At 40.8% G+C, this 19,690-nt stretch overlaps 1 protein-coding gene across 2 annotated transcripts in view; it reads right to left on the bottom strand.

The window, feature by feature from the left end:
- LOC102910557 (uncharacterized) overlaps positions 1 to 4,670 on the bottom strand; it is a 30,522-nt gene extending 25,852 nt beyond the window's left edge. The window contains exon 1 of one of the 2 annotated variants that reach the window (XM_076573834.1): positions 4,535 to 4,670. In XM_076573834.1, coding sequence (XP_076429949.1) covers positions 4,535 to 4,585 — 51 coding nt within the window. In that variant the 5' untranslated portion in view covers positions 4,586 to 4,670. The remainder of the gene's footprint in view (positions 1 to 4,534) is intronic. The other variant, XM_006998388.4, reaches the window with a different exon arrangement.
- Positions 4,671 to 19,690: the final 15,020 nt, after the last annotated feature.

Genomic DNA, 19,690 nt, shown 5'->3' with positions numbered 1-19,690 from the left:
GAGAGAGAGAGACTCCCTAAGGACCCATTGAAATGGAATTTACAAAATCAACAGAACTGTAAACATGGCTTTCTGTCAATTCTTAAGTGTGGCTCTCCCTCACAAGACTACACTATCCAAAAGATCACTCCAAAAACTTTTCTTAGTAAACATCAGGACTAAGAAAGTGGGTTAACAGATACAGTACTCATATTGCAACTACCCCTTTACTTCTGCATTATAAAGCCAGTTGCAACAGTGCATGCCTATAGTCCAGTGCTTTTAAGGCAAGATAAAAGGCAAGCAGCTGCCTACGACTCTATGTGTATAGAAAGTAAATAAACACAGATCTCACGACTTTCAACTCAAAGTGACCCTTAAACTGTTGTTTCTGACCCTCTAGCTACTGATATTTCTCTAAGAGAGGCCCCATGTTCTAGAGCTCTCTCTGCAAAGGGAGGTGATCTCCTGCAGACCCTGCTATAGCTCTGCAGCCTTCATGCTCCCTTGTGTTTTCAGGCAAACCCAGCCCCAGTGATGCCCACACAGAAAACACTGTAGAAGAATAATTTAATGTCTGATTCCAATCACATAATGTCACTAGATGTGAATTCTGCCCTATCCACCTGCCCCAAAACCATGCAAACCAAGATACCTCTGTAGCTCAGAGCTTCCTTCTGTCCCCTGAAACTGACCTTCACTGAATCACATCACAGTGGCTGGCAGTAGCAGAAAGCTAAAAGCATTCTAATCATGTATTGCTGAAGGACGATCCCCATCACCCTCTTTCTACCATTTTCTAAACTGTCTGTAACATTTATAAGACAAACTTGAAAGGGAAAAGTAAACATCCAGAACTTGTAGAAACCAGACCTTCAGTTTTCCAATCTGTCTTCCTAGACTCCCACTGTCAGAGAAGCAAAGCCTGTGTGTGCACACTGGACAGTGACATTACAAGCATCATAGCCTCCCATGCCAGGGTGGCAGAGCCTTCTCATGCCCAGGGAGTCCACACTCCCTGGATCAGTAAGGATCAGAGGCCAAGGGCCACTGCCCAGGTTACTACAGGGACCAACAGAAACACAGTCTGGCTCATGGTCTATCCCAGTCCCAGAAGTTCAGACTCTGACAGCTCAGCCAACCTGCTCTTCCTGGACAGCGGACCCCACACTAACCATGGCATAGCTATGGTATTCCTTAGAGCTCCCTATATCAGAAGCAGACAAGAATCCCAAAGAGAACTTGGAAGTCACCTTCCACTGGTGCTACTGATGGCTAAGTCTTCCCAAAGGTCCTCATTAGTTAGGACCACCCAGTTGTATCTCAGGACATTAGCAGTTACCCTACTGGGTGAGCAGAGATCCAATGACTCAAACAGCACAAGCCTTCCCAGCTCTGCCCTTCCACACTAGGGTTGGATAGGTATCTAGTCTGAGAAACTTGTAGTTTAGAGAATATTCCATTCTCTAGAGCACTTCCTATTCCTCTTTCAAGATACTGGGTCCTTTGCATGCACATTCCATTACACACTCAATGCCCAGTGAAGCCAACCCTTTGCTTCAGAGCTGAGAGGTCCTGACGCCAAACACAAGTGACATTCAAATAGTAACTGTTGTTAAAGCTGAAACAGGTCATGAATTAGAACACAATGAAGGGTCTATGGGAGGGCTTGAAGCCAGGAAAGAGATAGTGGAAATGAGGAAATAATAATCCCATAAAATTATGTTGGAAAGTTGAAACAGGCTTTATGGGCATGTGCTCCAGAGACTAGGGATGTGTAATAGAGCACACTAAGTACTATTCATGCATTTCTCCCAGGCTGTACATCTTAAACCTGGAAAAGAGTCACATTAGGCAGGGCCACACCATTTTATCCAGTTCTTCTATTTAGGTTGAACTGGTGTAACTAATGTAATTTTGTTTCACAAAAATTCAGTTCTTCACCCAGATTCCTGATTGTCTGGTCTGTGAAACAGAGAAATGATCAGTCAGGACATTTATGGAATGTCTAAAATCGATGACCTCACTACTCATTGCTAATGTAAACTCCTGACACAGCAGAAAAGCTTTCACCTCCTTCTTGCCAACCCTTTCTGTGCTGTGACTACACCTGCTTTACTGTGGGTCAGTGAACTCAACTCTTACACAGGTCCCACTTCATCTGTAATTTCACAAGGAAATCTAGAGAGGTTGAGGGCACTCATTCACTGATCTATTTTCCATCTCACTGACCAGTCAAGGCCCAGCCTGGAAGGATTTGCAGGACTGTCTTCCCAGCACTGGGCAGCAGAGGCAGGATTTGGTGTTCAAAGCAATTCTCAATTATGTAGTATGAGACAAACTTGAGCTACAGGAGACATTGGTCTAAACCAGTGGTTCCCAACATTCCTAATTCTGTCATACTTTAATACAGTCTTTTATCAGGTGGTGAACCCAACTATAAAATTATTTTCACTGCTACTTCATAACTAAAATTTTGCTACTGTTATAAATTATAATAAAAAATATCTGTGTATTCCAATGGTCTAAGGCTACTGCTGTTAAAGGGAGCCTCTACCCATCATGTTGAGAACCATTGCTCTATAAAGGTATATAAATAAATAGCACCTAAGAAAAGTTGGAAAGAAATTCTTAATGGCTAGGAAACATTGGAAAACAGATTAGAGCTATAATACATTTAAAGAAAGTGAAACTGAAAAAATGATAACACTAATTGACTTTTTAAAATGATAGAAATAACTGGAAGAACACTTAGCAGTACTGACTTTGCAACAGAGTAGGCACTTCCCTGCTAGAGAGAATACCATTCATAAGACACTGCATGACTTTCCCATGTAAAGTGGCAGCTGCTGGGTGCTATAAGCTGACACATGGAGTTAAAGCCAATGGCCTGTGTCTCAAAACTCTGAGCTGACTTAACTGTGTCAACCAGGATTGCACATATCTGCACAGGGGAGTTCCCTAACTGGAAACTGAAGACTCAGTACTTCAAGTTACCCTCCCTAAATTGTACACCCACCAATTCTGCCTATCTTCATTCACATGGAAGGAATAATACCAGGAGTTAAATTACACAGAAAGTCACTCCCCCTGCCCAGCGGGTCCTTTTTTATGATGGAGACCTCTGCAGCTCACTGCCTTAAACTCCAGCCCATGATCTAGCTATTGCCTAGTCTGTTTCGCCCTGCAGTGTACACAGGACACTGTTCCTCCTCCTCTTCAGGTCTGAAGGGAGATGCCATGCTCCACACACAAGTCCTTTCCTGTTACTGCAATGGACAGTCCACTATGTGACTCAAAGTGGTTACTTTAGAACTCTGTGGTGCTACAGACCTGCAATACAAGAATTCATGGTGCTGGCTGGGCAGTGGTGGCCCACGCCTTTAATCCCAGCACTCGGGAGACAGACTTTTGCAGGCAGATCTCTGTGAGTTCGAAGCCTCCTTGGCCTACAGAGGGAGTTCTAGGAAAGGTACAAAGCTACACAGAGAAACTCTGTCTCGGGAAACCAAAAAAAAAAAAAAAAAATTCATGGTGCTTGGTCAGGACAGTAGTAAGGGGAATGCCCTGTGGGGATACAGACAGGATTCAAGTCCTCAATATACATCAGAGAATTTGACTCAAAAACACTGTTCAAAAAGACTGGAAATGCAGCTGTTCTAGACTATGATGGCAGCACACCAGGACTTAATGCTGGTTGTGACCCTGTGACCAGCATGTTAGAGGCCGGTTCTTTGACAGGGGGGCAGGGAATGGGGGGACCCTTTTGGCTGGCTGTAAATTACATTTTCTCCTTTGTTATGGGAATGTTCCTAGAAGGCTGGTTAGTCCTGGGGAACAAGTATTTACATCTTATCATATTAATCTCTAAAAGGCACAGTTAGCATAATACATATCTTAGGGATATCTGAGAGACAGCCCTTCTTTAGCTTAATTCTACTTTGTGACTTAATGTCTCCTAAGAATGGGTAAATCACTATACCATCAATTCTATTACCACCAATTCTACTCTTCTACATCACAGTTTAGCAGTGGAGTGCTACTCTACACAGGAGATGTCCTTTACCAGCTCCACAAAATTAACTACAGATGGATCCTAAACCTAAATGTTGAAATGCAGAACTGCTTAAAGATTCTACAGAGACCAGGGTTTTCTGAGTTTGGCAAATCTGCCTTCCATAGTGACAATACAAGCATTACAGGCCCCAGCACTTCACAGTGACATCAACAACAAGGGTATTTGTAAGTCTTGTTCCCAATGCTCTGCACAGACACAGATGCTCTGCCCACGGAGAGAAGTTATTCAGAGGCTTCAGCCCCAGCCCAGGGAGTTGCAAGGGCCACGTAGGACACGCAGGATCAAAAAGGAATACACGCGTGACACACAGGACCAGGAAGGAACATGTGGGACTCGCAGGCTCGCACAGGACCAGGCAGGACCACACTGAATTCTGCCTCTGGCCACTGGCTCCCACCCTCCTCGGGAGGACCCACCACCCGGTTCCGGCTCAGCCGGCCGCTCCACCCAGTCTGGGGAAAGCAGCCCCTCGCTCACCATGGCCGGCCACTCCTCCCGGTCTGGGAACAGAAGCCCCTTGCTCACCATGGCGCAGCTGCCAAGTACTCAACCCACAGCAGAGCGTATGAGGTACAGCACAAGAAGCCAACTTCCTACTTCCTCATCATAAGAGCTGAACCAGAACCCTAGCGCCAGGAGGAAGAACACTCCCATCTGACTGGTGAGTCCGCTCGACTCCCTGATTGGCTAGTGAGGCCAGAGTGACAGGACCGGGTTAGCTGAAGGGAAACAGTCCAGTGGTTCCCAGCCCTGGCTTCTTCCACCTGAAGCACAAACCTATCCCAGATTGACTGGAGATTTGCGCCAAATTCCACAGCAAGTCTCTAGTTAATATAAACCAATGGGTTCAGTTTTAAAAGAAAGTATACATTTTCAGAAGGAGGCTAATCTGACAATATTGCACAAGAGGAACACAAGGTATCTCTAGAACATTATAAAAAAAAAAAAAAAAGTCCACAGTGGCTGGGACGGATTACCACAGCCCCAGGTGTGGAAAGAGATGGCTCTCAGGATCTGAAGAAACCCTTCCCAAAGGCCCTGGTCCCAGACTTCCAGCTCTCCCAAACATATTCCTAGTTTTAGAGAAGGAACTCCCCCGGCCTCGCCCCTATACATCAGGACCTTAGAGAAACCTCCCAAGGCTTAGACAGGTGGCAAAACTGAGAGAGGCATAGTTTCTCAAGAGAGACTCCCTAAGGACCCATTGAAATGGAAGTTACAAAGTCAACAGAACTATAAACATGGCTTTGTGTCAGTTCTTAAGTGTGGTGCTCGCTCACCAGACCACACTATCCAAAAGTCCTTTCTTTCCGCTAATATCTGTGTTAAATCCATGGTAAACATCTCTTTTTAGCCAGGTGTGGTCACATGAGGCAGAGATAGGTAGATGTCTCTCAGTTCCAGGCCTAGCCTATCGACTACATAATGGTTCCCAGGTCAGACAGGGTTAGAAAGTGAGACTGTGCCTCAAAACAGACCCACTCCAAAACTCTCTACTCAATAAACTTTACGGCTGAGAAAAATGGGTTAACAGATAAAGTACTCACCTTGCAACTCTCCCTTTATAAAGTCAGTTGCAACAGTACATGCCTATAGTCGAGTGGTTTAAGGCAAGATAAAAGGAAGAGAGGAGAAATCCCGCCAGCTATGAACAAAACAGATAGCAAAATAGAGACCCTGTCTCTAGCATGTTGATGGGAAAAGACCAACAACTAAAGTTATTCTCTGAATTTTCCACCCATCCCATGACACACATGCACACATTTCCATATACAAATGAACCAACCCATACAAACAGTTAGAAGAAAATATACAATAATATTGCAAGTTGAATGATGGGGACACAACTTTTATTCCAATACTTGGAGGCAGAGATTGGTAGAATTCTGGGAGTTTGGGGATAACCTAGTCTACATTTTGAGTTCAATGACAGCCACTAATACATAGAGAGAACCGGTCTTGAAATAAAATTCACATTCTGGTTTGCATTGACTCATCCTGAAATCCTTTTCCAAAGTGCACTGAGGTGTCCCAGCTTAACCTGAGCAGAGGTCCCTATGAACACCCAGCTTATAACAACACAGTATGAGGCTGTGCATCTGAGTCTTTCATCTTTCACAGAACCAGTGTTTTTCTGACCATTCTCACTAAATAATTTTAGGAGAGCCTACTTGAGCCATAAATGGGAGTGTAGAGGCAGGAAGACCACTGGCAGTTTGAAGAAAGCTTGTGTTATACACACACACACACACACACACACACACACACACACACACACACACACACACATGCACACACATGCAACGTAAAAGAAAAACAAAACTAAATAACGAAGAGCACAGCAGATTAAGGACAATATCTCTTGAAGTCAATTCAGGTGTCACCACTGGTTCCTGTCAAATTATTCTCAGAAATGTAGTAGCAAACATGGTAACAGAGCCTTTGAGACAGATAGGTCTACATAGTGAATATGATAGTAAGACATGTCTTAACACACACACTCACAAATGTAGTTGAATATAATTTTGCTTTTTGTTTGTTACAGGATCTAATTAGAAAGTTCCAGCTGTCCTAGAACTCACTATCCATAAACAGCTTAATAAATGATATATATTGAATATTTTAAATCAAATTCCAGCAAGCTTTCATTATATACCATTGGCTCAGTATTCGAAGTACAGCAATTTTCTATGCAAGAGGGAGCTTCCAAGGGTTTTTCTGTATATTTACTTATATTTCAAGAGAACTGGAAGTGGGAGAAATTTTACACTGTTTATATTCCTAGGCTGTTTTCCTCCATCCAATCATTCTATTGAAAGACACTAACCCTTCAGGCTTACACTCCCCAAGCCCCGGGAGAATGAGGAACTAAAAAGGAAATTAGTTCCAAGGGCAACCTCACTCAGCTGTTATTCAACCACCCCTGCAACAATGTTGCTCTGGCTTTCCTGGAACTCACAATGTAGCCCAGGCTGGCCTAAAACTCCCAGAATTCTGCCTGCCTCTAACTCCCAGGTACTGAAAAGAAGATGTGTGCCACATCATCCAATTTGTAATTTTATTATTTATTCACTTATGGTTGCTTTATGTATGTGCTCATTTCTGTGTGGGTGTGGAAGATGTTCATGTGTGCCATGGGATGGGTGGAAAAGTCAGAGGAGAACCTTCAGTGTTGGTCCTGTCTCTTCACCATGTGTGAGACAGGGTCTCTAGTTTACTATCAAACACACATAGGATTATAGGGTTTCTCCTCTCTGCCTCCTATGTTGCCTTAAAAGCATTGGATTATAAGAATGCAATGTTGCAACTGGCTTTATAATGCAGAATTTAAGGTATAATAACTCAGGTTCTCAGTTGCCAGGTGAGTACTTTGTCTGCTAACCCATCTTCTCAGGCCTGACCTTTAAGTAGAGATTTTTGGAGTGAGTGTGTTTTGGGACATAGTCTCACTTTCTAACCCTGGGTGCTAAGTGCATCTGTGCTGTAGATTTTCAATTCTTTGCCAAGTAATGCCTATCTCTATCATTAGAGTTGTCTTCGTTAATATATTTTAATTTCCTTGTTCATAATGCTCTTAGTACTCTTTTAAGCAAAAAATAACCTTTATAAGACTTTTATTGTAAGGGAACATGCATTTTGCATTAATTAAATGTATGTTACTAGATCATGGTCAGGGATATTTGACTCCAGAATTAACTTTTAAAATTTGAAAGGTAAAATATCCTCCACAGTTAATGAATTTGAACCCTGGATCCCAAGTTGGCAGTGGTATTTGCAGTTGTTCAATTATTAGGAAATGAAGCCTCCTTTGAGAAATGGATTGCTGTGGACATTCACGTTTACACCTGTTGGAAATTTCTATTTGCTCTGATTCCTAATCTTGGACCCAATTCTGGAGCTAGACTCCCAACACTGTTTCCAAGTCTTCCCCATCATAATGGAGTATTTCCCTGTGGAACTTAAGCTATAACCTACCTTTCATTCCTTACATTACATATTGTCAGTTACTTTGTTGCTGCAAGGAAGACAGTAACTCAGACAACTCTCCCATGTTCCCTTATGGGACAGAAGTATATGTTTGTGTCACTAATTTTTGAATCAATGTCAGGACTCATAAACAACCCTTTCATTGGTATAATTCAATGAGATTATAAACCAAATCAATGTAATGTACCAGTTTATACCCAATTATTTAGTTGTATGGTTCCTGTGGAATTGTCCTTAGAGACAATTTTGAGCTGTCATGTGGGTGCTTTGTTTGGAGCTGGTCTTGTCTTTGGATGTAGCTAAAGGGGATATTTGCAAAAGGCAGATACCCAATTCAAATGCTAAAAAAGGGAGCAGGGATCTCCCAGGCAGAAGTTGCTAGTGATTTGAATGTTCCCAGGTAGCCACCCTAATCTTTATAGGTGAGCACCTAGGTAAAACTGAAAAGGCTTTAGGCAGAGGAACTCATAGCTGTTGTTTTGCTGTTTTGTATTTTAAAAACTATTTATATTGGTCATTATCAGAATTATGGAGGTTGTTGAGATTATAAATTGTTCCTGTTCCTAATAGAAATAGGAACAGGTTTTGGTCTCTTGGTAAGAATTGTGGTAATTGCAATCAAAAAGGCAAAGACCCACTAATCAATGGACAACAAATGCTGGAGAGGAAGTGGGGAAAAGAGAAACATCATGAACAAGAAGGTGGATGTGCATAGTTAGTATAACAAATGTTAGACTTTATTGTGCTGGTGGTCATCACACTGAAAGACCCTAACCCTTCGGGCTTACACCACCCAAGTTCCAGGAGAATGAGGAACTAAAAAGCTAGTTCCAAGGGCAAACTGACTCAGCCATTACTCAACCACCCTTACCACAATGTATGGAGATTTCTGTTAAGATATGTTGTTCATCTGTGACTGGAATAATTACAAGTGTTCCAGGAAAGACCACTGTAACCTTTGTGTAACCTTTACTCCCGCCCTGATACCCCCCTGAGGTTCCCGGAAAATTGTGCATGTGGACGTGATTGTACCTACCCTGTGATTAGGCCCTTCTGAGCCATGGGAGCTGGATCCTCTCGGGGCTGCGTGGGAGTCAGCAGCCAGAGGCAGAGTTTGGCATGTCCTGCCCAGTGCTGTGTGGCCCTGCGAGTACCGCGTGTGCCTTCCTGGTCCTGTGTATCCTACATGATCCTTGAAACTTCCTGGGCTGGGGCATCAGTCTCTGAATAACTCAACTCCTTGGGCTGTGTCTGAGCGGAGCATTGGCAACAAGACTTAGAAATATTCTTGTTGTTGATGTCGCTGTGAAATGCTGGCTCCTGTAATGCTTGTATTGTCACCTTGGAAAGCAGATTTGCCAAACTTGGAGAGCCTTGGTCTCTCTAGTATCTTTCAGAAGTTCTGCAGTTTTAACATTTAGGTTACGATTTGTCTGTTGCTAATCTCGTGGAGCTTGTAAAGGGCATCTCCTCTGTAGAGTAGCACTCCACTGCTAAATTATGATATAGAAAAGTAGAATTTATGGTAATACAATTGACGATATAAGGATTTACCCACTTTTAGGAGACATTCAGTCACAAAGTAAAATTAAGCTAAGAGAGGGCTGTCTCCCAGATATCCCTAAGATAAGTAGTACTCTAGCTGATGTACCCAGAGTTCCCTAAAGACCATCAAGAGACCAAATTCGATGCAAAAGCAGAGTCTTGTTATTCTTGCTGGTTAACTAGGGCCTCTCCATTCACCTGATGCAGCAGCAGAGCAGGAGAGACCCTGAGTAGCAATGGAGCAGTTTTTATTGGGTAAAGCAAGAGGGGGTGTTGACAAGGAGGTGAAAGCTTTCCTGCTGTGAGAGGAGTTGACAGTAGCAATGAGTAGCGAGGTCATCAATTTTAGACATTCCATAAATGTCCTAACTGACCATTTCTCTGTTTCACAGACCAGACAATCAGGAATCTGGGTAAAGAACTGAATTTTTGTGAAACAAAATTACATTAGTTAACACCAGTTCAACCTAAATAAAAAAAAAAAAAAAAAACTGGATAAAATGGTGTGGCCCTGCCTAATGTGACTCTTTTCCAGTTTTAAGATGTACAGCCTGGGAGAAATGCATGAGTAGTACTTAGTGTGCTCTAGTACACATCCCTAGTCTCTGGAGCACATGTCCATAATGCCTGTTTCAACTTTCCAACATAGTTTTTTGGATTATAATTACCTCATTTCCACTATCACTTTTCTGGCTCCAAGCCCTCCCATCATTGTGTTCTAATCCATGACCTGTTTCAGCTTCCACAACAGTTACTGTTTGAATGTGAACCGTGTTTGGCGTCAGGACCTCCCAGCTCTGAAGCAAAGGGTTGGCTTCACTGGGCATTGAGTGTGTAATGGAATGTGCATGCAAAGGACTCTGTGAAGTGGAACAGGAAGTGCTCTGGAGAATGGAAGATTGTATTTATTAAACTACAAATTTCCCAGACTAGTCTCCTTTCCGACCCTATTGTTGAAGGGCAGAGCTGGGAGGGTCTGTACAGTTAGAGACATTTTATCTCAGCTCACCCAATAGGGTAACTGCTAATGTCCTGAGGTCCAACTGGGTGGTCCTAACTAATGAGGAGCTTTGGGAAGGCTTAGCCATCAGGAGCATCAGTGGGAGGGAGCTTACAGGTTATTTCCAGGATTTTCTTCTACTTTTGCTGTAGGAGGCTGTAAGGAAGACCACAGCCATGGGATGGTGAGTGTGGGGTCCATTGTCCTCAAACTATGAAGAACAGGTTGGCTGAGCTGTCAGAGTCTGAACTGCTGAGACTGAAATGGACCATAAGCCCAGACTGTTTCTGTTTGTCCCTGTGGTGACCTGGGCAGTGGCCCTTGGCCTCTGATCCTTACTGAGTGTGAATTCCCTGGGGATGAGAAGGCTCTGCCACCCTGGCATGGGAGGCTATGGTGCTTGTAATATCACTGTCCAGTGTGCACACACAGGCTTTGCTTCTGTGACAGTGGGAGTCTGGGAAGACAGATTGGAAAACTGAAGGTCTGGTTTCTACAAGTTCTGGATGTTCTTTTCCCTTTCAGGTTTGTCTTATAAATGTTACAGACAGTTTAGAAAATGGTAGAAAGGGGGTGATGGGGATCATCCTTCAGCAATACATGATTAGAATGCTTTTAGCTTTCTGTTACTGCCAGCCACTGTGATATGATTCAGTGAAGGTCAGTTTCAGGGGACAAAAGGAAGTTCTGAACTACAGAGGTATCTTGGTTTGCATGGTTTGGGGCAGGTGGATAGGGCAGATGCTACATTTGTGGGATGAAATAATCTATGTGGTTGGAATCAGACATTAAATTATTCTTCTACAGTGTTTTTGTGTAGGCATCATTGAAGCTGGGTTTGCCTGAAAACACAAGGGAGCATGAAGGGCCACAGATTTGTAGCAGGATCTGGATGTTATGCCCAGATGCCTTCCCCAAAGAAGGCAGGGGAGACCTTAGGTACAGAATGCAAAATCAAGGTTTATTCAAATGAAGTTTACATGCCTCAGCAGGGGGCTTATTCCAAATCTCTCACACACAGCAGGGAGGTTGGAAGGAGCACGCCCCTTTCTTTGTGAGGCTAGTTCTTAAGGCACAGACCACATAATTCATCTCCCACAGCGCGCCTCCCTCTTTTTTTGGTTCATATCAGTAGTCTTTCATGTTATCTTTATTTCGCATTTGTTCAGCTACCGTGTTTAGGAGTTTTACAAGCTGTCTCTGGGGTTCAGGAAGTTTGGGATGTTTCATGACCACTTAGCCTCTGCCAGATGTTCGAATATCCTGACTCTGTGTTTTCTTAAGTATCTGTAGCTGATAAAGCCACATGGGGAAAAGGGGTCTAAGTTCATATGCACACTTAGGAATCCTGGTTTAAGCTTCTCTTTGTCTGTAGGGGATGGAGTGGGGGAGGGGGTTTACTGAGGTTTCACACTGGAGAAGTTCACCACCCTTTGCAAAGATCATGGTACCTCTCTGGAAGAAGAATCAGTAGCCAGAGGGCAAAAACATAGCAGTTTAAGGTTTACTATGAGCTAATTTTGTAAAACTTGTGAAGCCTGGGTTTATTTAATTTCTATACACATGGAATCATAGGTAGGTGGGTAACATTGGTCAAGATCATACTTTTCCTGACTGAGTTTCCTTTGGTCTTTTGATTAAAATTTTACTATATTTTCCTACTTTTGTTCTTTGCTTTTTCTCTCCATCCTCTTTAGTCTTTCACAACTGTACACATTCTTGATTGTTGCAGCTTTTCAGGTAAATATAGAAGTCACATTGTGTCAATGTGTGTACTATCTTTTCATAATCCCATTGAGCATTCTGAGTGTTTTGACTTTGCATGTAGCTTTGAAATCACCTTTCCTATTTTAAATTGATGAGTATTGTCTTTGGATTGTGTTCAATATATGGTGCAAGTTTACCATACACAGCATCTTAATATTGATGCATCATGTTCCCAAGGATCATTTATTTACTTCTTTATTTAGTTAGTCTTGTTCTTGTTAATCTGTGAAAGATTTTTGTTTTATTGGATAAACAGTATTATCTCTGAGTTCCTGTCCCAACATCCTTGTTGGGCGTTTCATAACCACCTACTACTCCAGATTCAGGGTAACTGACACCCTCTCTTCTTGTGTGTCACCTGTACACACATGGAAGTCATTCTCTTGAACATACACTGTACACATAAAAATGGGGATACATTTTCTTTAAGGTTCTTATGACTTATAAAGCAATTAGAGCAAGACAAATTCCTTTAGCTGTACAGTACAAATCATACTGTTTCTTTCAAAATCTGTGATCATGCATTTTATTTGAGAAAGTTTCCATTTCCTAACACTGATGCAGACTTACATCCAATCATCAATCATAGGAAACAAAATGGTTTCTAAGTGATCCTAACTTTGATGAGCAAGAAGGTAGATAAGCATAGTAAATATAACAAAAGTTATATTTGTTTATGGTCATCACACAAGGTTCACCCTCTAAATTCCTAAATATGGTCCTTAGTCTATTTCCTTAAGGGTGCTCACCTATGTGACATATCCTAGTTGGAGTTCAGTTCCAGTCTCTAACAGAAGTCTCTGATTCAATGGTCAGAATTCTGGGGGAGATGCTCTAGCTGCAAGACTGATCAAGGTGATGTCCCTTCAGATGTGCAGAGCAGAGCATTGTTCTTGGTATGTGCTTATATACTGTCCAGTGGGTTTCCTGGGTCTTAGGATTGTCTGGTTATCTTAAATGAGTGATATTATGGAGTTCTGGTTATCAGGTACAGCCTTAGGTGTATTGGGGTTCCTGACTAAGCAATTTTTACATGTCTAAAAGACATGTATGTTCTTTTATTACTATTCTCATTACCTTCCATCCCTTGGTCCTTGCGGCATACAATAAATATTCCAATTACTAATAGACAAATAAATGAGGGAATATAAATCTCAGGCACTAAAACGCACAATCATTAAGCAAAATGGTCAAACCAATACAGATTACAAGATGCTGTTATGATTTCTGTTTTATACAGATTTCCCAAAATTCATATTTTCTCCAGGGTTGGTATGCATCAAGTTTAGAACACATTCAGAAAGAAAAGGAAATGCAGTCATTTTCAGTCAAAAGTGTTTTAAAGGGAGGCATAGCAGGGTTGGAGCTGTTGGACTCTGAGCTAACCAATCTAGAGCATCATCCTTACTTGCTCAGTGTCAAGCAGGAGCATGTAGTTTATAGCTACGGGAGAGGTAGTAGTTCTTCTTTTATTAATGAAAAGAGCAACCAAGAGTCCAGTGAGCTTCATAATTAGCTTCTAATATTGTTTCTCAGTTTTTTGTATGTTAATATTAAAAAGCAAATGATGAAGCATCAGGATGTCTGTTGAGTCTCCAGAGGCATTCATCTCTGGTCTATGACCAATGTATCTATATCTTCTCTTTTGGCAAAAATGACAGTGATGTTGCGGGGTGTGGGGCGTTTACCCACCAACCCCACAGGTCCCCAGAGTTTTCTTCAGTGTGAACAGCAGGAAATATTAGATAGAAGGATTTATATTGCGGAGATAAACAGATAGAAAATAAAGGAGAGCCTTGAGAGGGCCTGGAACCTATTCCAACGGGCCCCGACTGTCTCTGGCCCAGGTTATTTATAGAGACGCCAAGGTGTGGAGCAAAAGACACCCTCCCCACCCCCCCCACCCCCACAGCACAGCCAAGTGCAGACCATCTCAGACACCTGCACTCAGGCCTGTGGTCCTAATCATCCTCTATGCGGACATGCTAGGTAAAGCCACTAGGAACCTGAAAAGGGGCTCCCACAGGTCCTCCCTTCTTAATATATAAAAAATAACTAATTATTAATGGCTTACAGCAATCTTCATAGCTGTTACATCTCCCAGTATGGGAGTAGAGGATGATAAAGATTGCATTTCTCTTTTGAATTAGGTCCAAGGTGATTACAGCAGTCTTAGCTGCCTGAAGCCCTTTCTAAACCAAAAACTCTTAAGGCAACTACAAACTTAAAGAATTACCATTAACCAGTTAACATAACTATTGCTATACATAGTTACAATTCTCAATCTTACAACACAAAGCAAATTCTTAACAGAACCATTTGAATTAGCATATGTGGTGCTATATACACTTAACAATTTTCTCTGTCTTACAACTTTAACTCTTAATCATTTGAATTTTTTTGCTAACAGAACATAGGAAAAACTTCAATGTGTCCACATCAAACTTAAATATTTCCTTAACTCCCCAAAAGCAGGGTGCATTAATATCAATAGGTTAAACATAATTTCTGCAAACATAATTCAATCTTAATTCACTCATAACTTTTCCTTTTCTTTATATTTTTTTTTAAATCTCAAACCTAGTTAGAAAAAACCCAAACTTATACAATTCCTACAAACCCATATTGAAAAGCGATATTCTCAATCAAAAGCAGTTTCTTAATCAAACTCTTTACACTTTAAAAGTAGTCTCTTAGTATACCCCATTTGCATTTCATACTAACAAAATATGACAATAATCCACTCTAACAACAAGAAAATATTTTTTAAACTAAATACTAAGGAATATTAACTCTCCCTTTTCTTTATAATTTTTTAAGCAAAATCTCAAGCCTCGTTATAAAACCCAATCTGTTCCTTTTAAACATTACCATTTGTAACACAAAACCATTCCATAAGTAATTCCATTTTTACATAAACAGTTCCATAAAACAATTCATGAATCACCAGTTAATAAAGCATATATGCATACACAAAATTGCATCTTTAGTCTAGAAACAATAAATTTCTTCATTTAAACAGTTCCATTTTAACCCAATTCCAGAAAACAGTTTCTAGGTCATTATCATAAGTAAACTCAAGATCCCATTGCAATGAAATCTATTTTTCATTTCATTAAGTCCCAAAATTCAAATGATAAATTCTGGTACGAGCCTTCCAAATACGAAGAAGTCCATAACCAAAATTTTTTGTAGTTTTATTTCATTAAGTTCAAAAAGTTAAAAAAAAAAAAAAAAGTTAATTCTGGTAGCAGTCTTTCACTTCCAAATATGAAGAGACGTTTTACAACCAAAACTTTTTGCTGTTAACAATTTTAGTTCAAACAAGTGTCTCTGCACCTTTTATTCTTAAGCCAGAGACCTTTTTAGTTTCAGTAGTATTCTAAACCGCACCGTTTTTGATGTTAGCTCAGGTTTTTCTGTGTTGCGTCAATTTTCCACGGATCTCAGCTGTGGATGCCTTGTGCTGGTTCTGGCGTCCACCATTCTTAGCTTCTTAGTGGCTTCTGTAGCTTTTGAAACCATTCAGACTGCCTACTTTGCAGTCTACTAGGACACTAACCTTCTGTGTCTTGGGTTCTTTCACCATATACATTAAGCATAGATTCACAATCAACATTTACACTTTTTCACAAACTCACATATAACATGTGCTTAAGCATAAACTCACTCAACATTTACACATTTTTACAAACTCACATATAACATATTAACATCTACTTATTTATATACTTCTTATCTTATTTCTTATTTAAACTTACATTTACAACTAGTATCTTCCTTACAAGCTTATTACTACATGTCTTAAGACTACCTTAGATACTTCTTGCAAGCTTATATTCTTAAAGGAACTCTATGAATCTATTTTACAAACTTATATAGGCCTACCATTAGCATATATCTAATTTAGCAAACACCCAAAGATTTCTTAACACAGAGATCTAACAAGACAGAATAATTTCTACAAACTCACATATCTTATTTTTATCTTTTTCTACTTCTTACTCTTAATTATCATCACTATCTCTATTAGATTCTCTTAACTAGACAGGAAGTACGTAGATCATTTCTAAAGTTTAGAGTTTATAGTCAGCTTTGCTATACAACAGTGGGATTTAGTGAGTGTTGTCATTAGAGTTGTGATACTTGTTGCTAGGGGACTGTAACATTCTCAGATGAAGCCACACCCCAAAGTTGCCAGTTCTCTCAGCCATTCCGGAACTGGCAGAGATGCACTGTCAGAGGTAGACGGTTTTTAACTAGAGGCTGTCCCTTCACCCAAATTCATAATAGCTCCCCTAAGTGGTTCTTTCTATCACAGCAGTACTTTTGGTTTGTTCTACCTGAAAACTTCACTTCACTCTGAGGGTGAAATCACCGAATTTAGCTGCTGTAAAGCTCTTCGCCAAATACTGCACAGCTATTAGGTGATATAAAGTATTTTTCTAAAGGAGCTAGTAAAGCCAAAAGTGGCACAGCTCAGAACTCTCTTTCCTCACTTATTTCATTAACCAATGACAAAACCTCAGAAACACTAATTGGGCCACTTTCATTCTGGTTCCTTTATAGGAACATCATTGCAGCTGACCTTCCTTAGTTCCATGCTCCTTACCAAATGCTCTGGTAACCACCCAGCTTCATTCTCCTGCTGTGAAAAAACACAAACATGTGCTCGACCCCATATTAAAACAGGATCAGGATCCTTCCATAATCCCAAGCAGGGTTCTTTCCATTTCACTTGAGCAAAAGTCGCTTGGGTGCCACTGTGCCAAAATCTATCTGTGGCAGATTGTTCATAGACATCCATATTCAAAAAGTTCAGAACAAAAAGCATGATTTAATGCATTATGTGGCAATTGAGGGTAAATTTCTTTCTTTTTTATTTTTATTTTTTGAAGTTCTATTTTAAGACTGCTATGAGCCTTTTCTACAATACCTTGTTCCTGAGGATTATAAGGAATACCTGTTTTATGTACGATTTCCCATTGGGTACAAAATTGTTGAAATGCCTTACTACTATATCCAGAACCATTATCAGTTTTAATAATTTTTGGTATACCCATATATGAAAAACACTTCAAGTAGTGCATAATTACATGTTTTGTAGCTTCCCCAGGTTGTGCACCAGTCATTAAAAATCCTGAATAAGTGTCAATGGTCATATATACATATTTTAATTTGCCAAATTCGGTAATATGTATAACATCCATTTGCCATAGATGATTGGGAAGAAGATCTCAAGGGTTTACCCCTAAGTGAGGGACAGGAAAATATTTTGGACATACCCATACATCGTTTAACTATTTGATGAGCTGCTTCTTTCATAAGATTGAATTGCTTTCTCTTAAGCTTTCGCTATTTTGATGAATAACATGTGACTGTTGAGCCATTTCCACTTGGGATAATGCTCAGCCATTACATTACCACTCAGCTAAAGGACCAGAAAGACTGGAGTGAGCTCTAATATGGCCCACAAAACATGGCAGCTTTCTTTTGTGAATAGCATCTTGAATTTGTTGAAACATTTTGCCTTGACTGTTGTCAGTTCCAATATTTTCACCAAAACTGTTACTATTCAAAGGAGTCAAGAACATGGATGTTCTTTCATGAAACATATCCTTCATTAGCTTACTTTGAGAAAAGGCATTTTCAGGATTTAGTATTTTCACTTCATTAGCTTTAACTCCTGATATTAGCAGCTGTGATATTTAGCATTGATTTCTTATAAGGAACTTTCAGATGAAGCAAGACAGATTTTTCTGAAGTTTGTTTCCCTTCTATAAAGCAGTCATTTCTTTTTTGAATGCCTGTTTCTTACCCCCTTAATTAGATTTGCAAAGGAATTACTCACTGCAGGCAGTTTGTTCAAAAGGCAAAGAACTTCTAATTTCAACATAAGTTTCTTCATATCTAAGACAAAGTTCAGTGTATAAAGTGCTTTCTCAAGGATTTTAAAGTGGTTTGTTTGCTCTTAAAGGTAGCCTTTTGTCATCCAACTACCATAAAAACTTTGCACAGCTACTAGGGTAAATAAGGCATTTTGCCACTGGAGCCCCAAACCACGAAGCACCTAGTTCTGTATCATTTCAATTTTTCATTGGAACTGACACCTAAACTCTTAGACGATTTTCGTCCTTATTCTTTTAAAATCTTTATTTTAAGTTTACCATGTTGCTAGAGTTTTCCGCCTTGCCCACAGTCAGGGCAAATCTTTGTCACCTGCCAGTCCCACAGCCGCTCAGACCCAACCAAGTAAACACAGAGACTTATATTGCTTACAAACTGTATGGCCGTGGCAGGCTTCTTGCTAACTGTGCTTATAGCTTAAATTAGTCCATTTCCATAAATCTATACCTTGCCACGTGGCTGGTGGCCCACCGGCATCTTCACATGCTGCTGGTCATGGCGGCATCTGGCAGTCAGTCCTTCTGCCTTCCTGTCCTTTTATTTCTCCTCTCTGTTAGTCCCACCTATCCTTCCTGCCTAGCCACAGCCGATCAGGTTTTATTTATTGATCAATCAGAACAACTTGACATCCAGACCATCGCCCAGCACAGCCAAGTGCAGACCATCTCAGACACCTGCACTCAGGCCCATGGTCCTAATCATCCTCTATGCGGACCTGCTGGGTAACGCCACAAAGAACCCAAGAAGGGCTCCCACAGGACATACAGAACATCCCACAGCATTACCATGAACGTATTTTCGACCTGACAAAAGTAGTTCAGGGCAATGTAGCCATCTTTAGTGGAAAAACTACCTTTCCCAGAATGCATTACCCTTATATCAGTCCCTTATTGCAAGCTAGCTTTTGGATTTCATTTCCCATAGTTCCTTTTGGGCCTGAGACTCAACTTCTAAGTACTTTTTTTTTTTTTTTTTTAACCAGACTTGCTTACAAATTCTTGCCTGGGAAGGTTTGAACAAAGTTTTTTGCTTTTGCAATGGTAGATGGTAGATTTGAACAAGTATTTTACATTTTCAACTATGGGACATTGGGAGACTTCTGGTCTCTCCTCAGCTGGCTTTAACAGTTGTCTCTCCTTCATTTGAATCAAAACTGCACCTGCCTTGTTAGCCAGCTTTGAGGCTGGCATTTCTGATAGCAACTTTCCTTGGGGCTTGTGTTTGTCTTAGCCAGTCAGTGAAAAACAAGATCATTTACAACAGCTTTTTCATAGCTCTTTCAGAGAGATTTTTTTCCCACAGATCTATCTCATTTTGCTTGTTCCTCCCCCCCTCCCAGATGCAGAGCTTCAGATGTCTGTCTGCAGCTCTGTACCTCTGCTAGCTGCTTTTGGAGGTAGGGGCTTTTTTTTCTCCCCCCAAATCTG

This window comes from Peromyscus maniculatus, chromosome 6 (assembly GCF_049852395.1).
Source record: "Peromyscus maniculatus bairdii isolate BWxNUB_F1_BW_parent chromosome 6, HU_Pman_BW_mat_3.1, whole genome shotgun sequence".
NCBI classification, from domain to species: Eukaryota; Metazoa; Chordata; class Mammalia; order Rodentia; family Cricetidae; genus Peromyscus; species Peromyscus maniculatus.
Note: the sequence above shows the minus strand (reverse complement) of the source record. Positions and strands in the feature narration are given on the sequence as shown.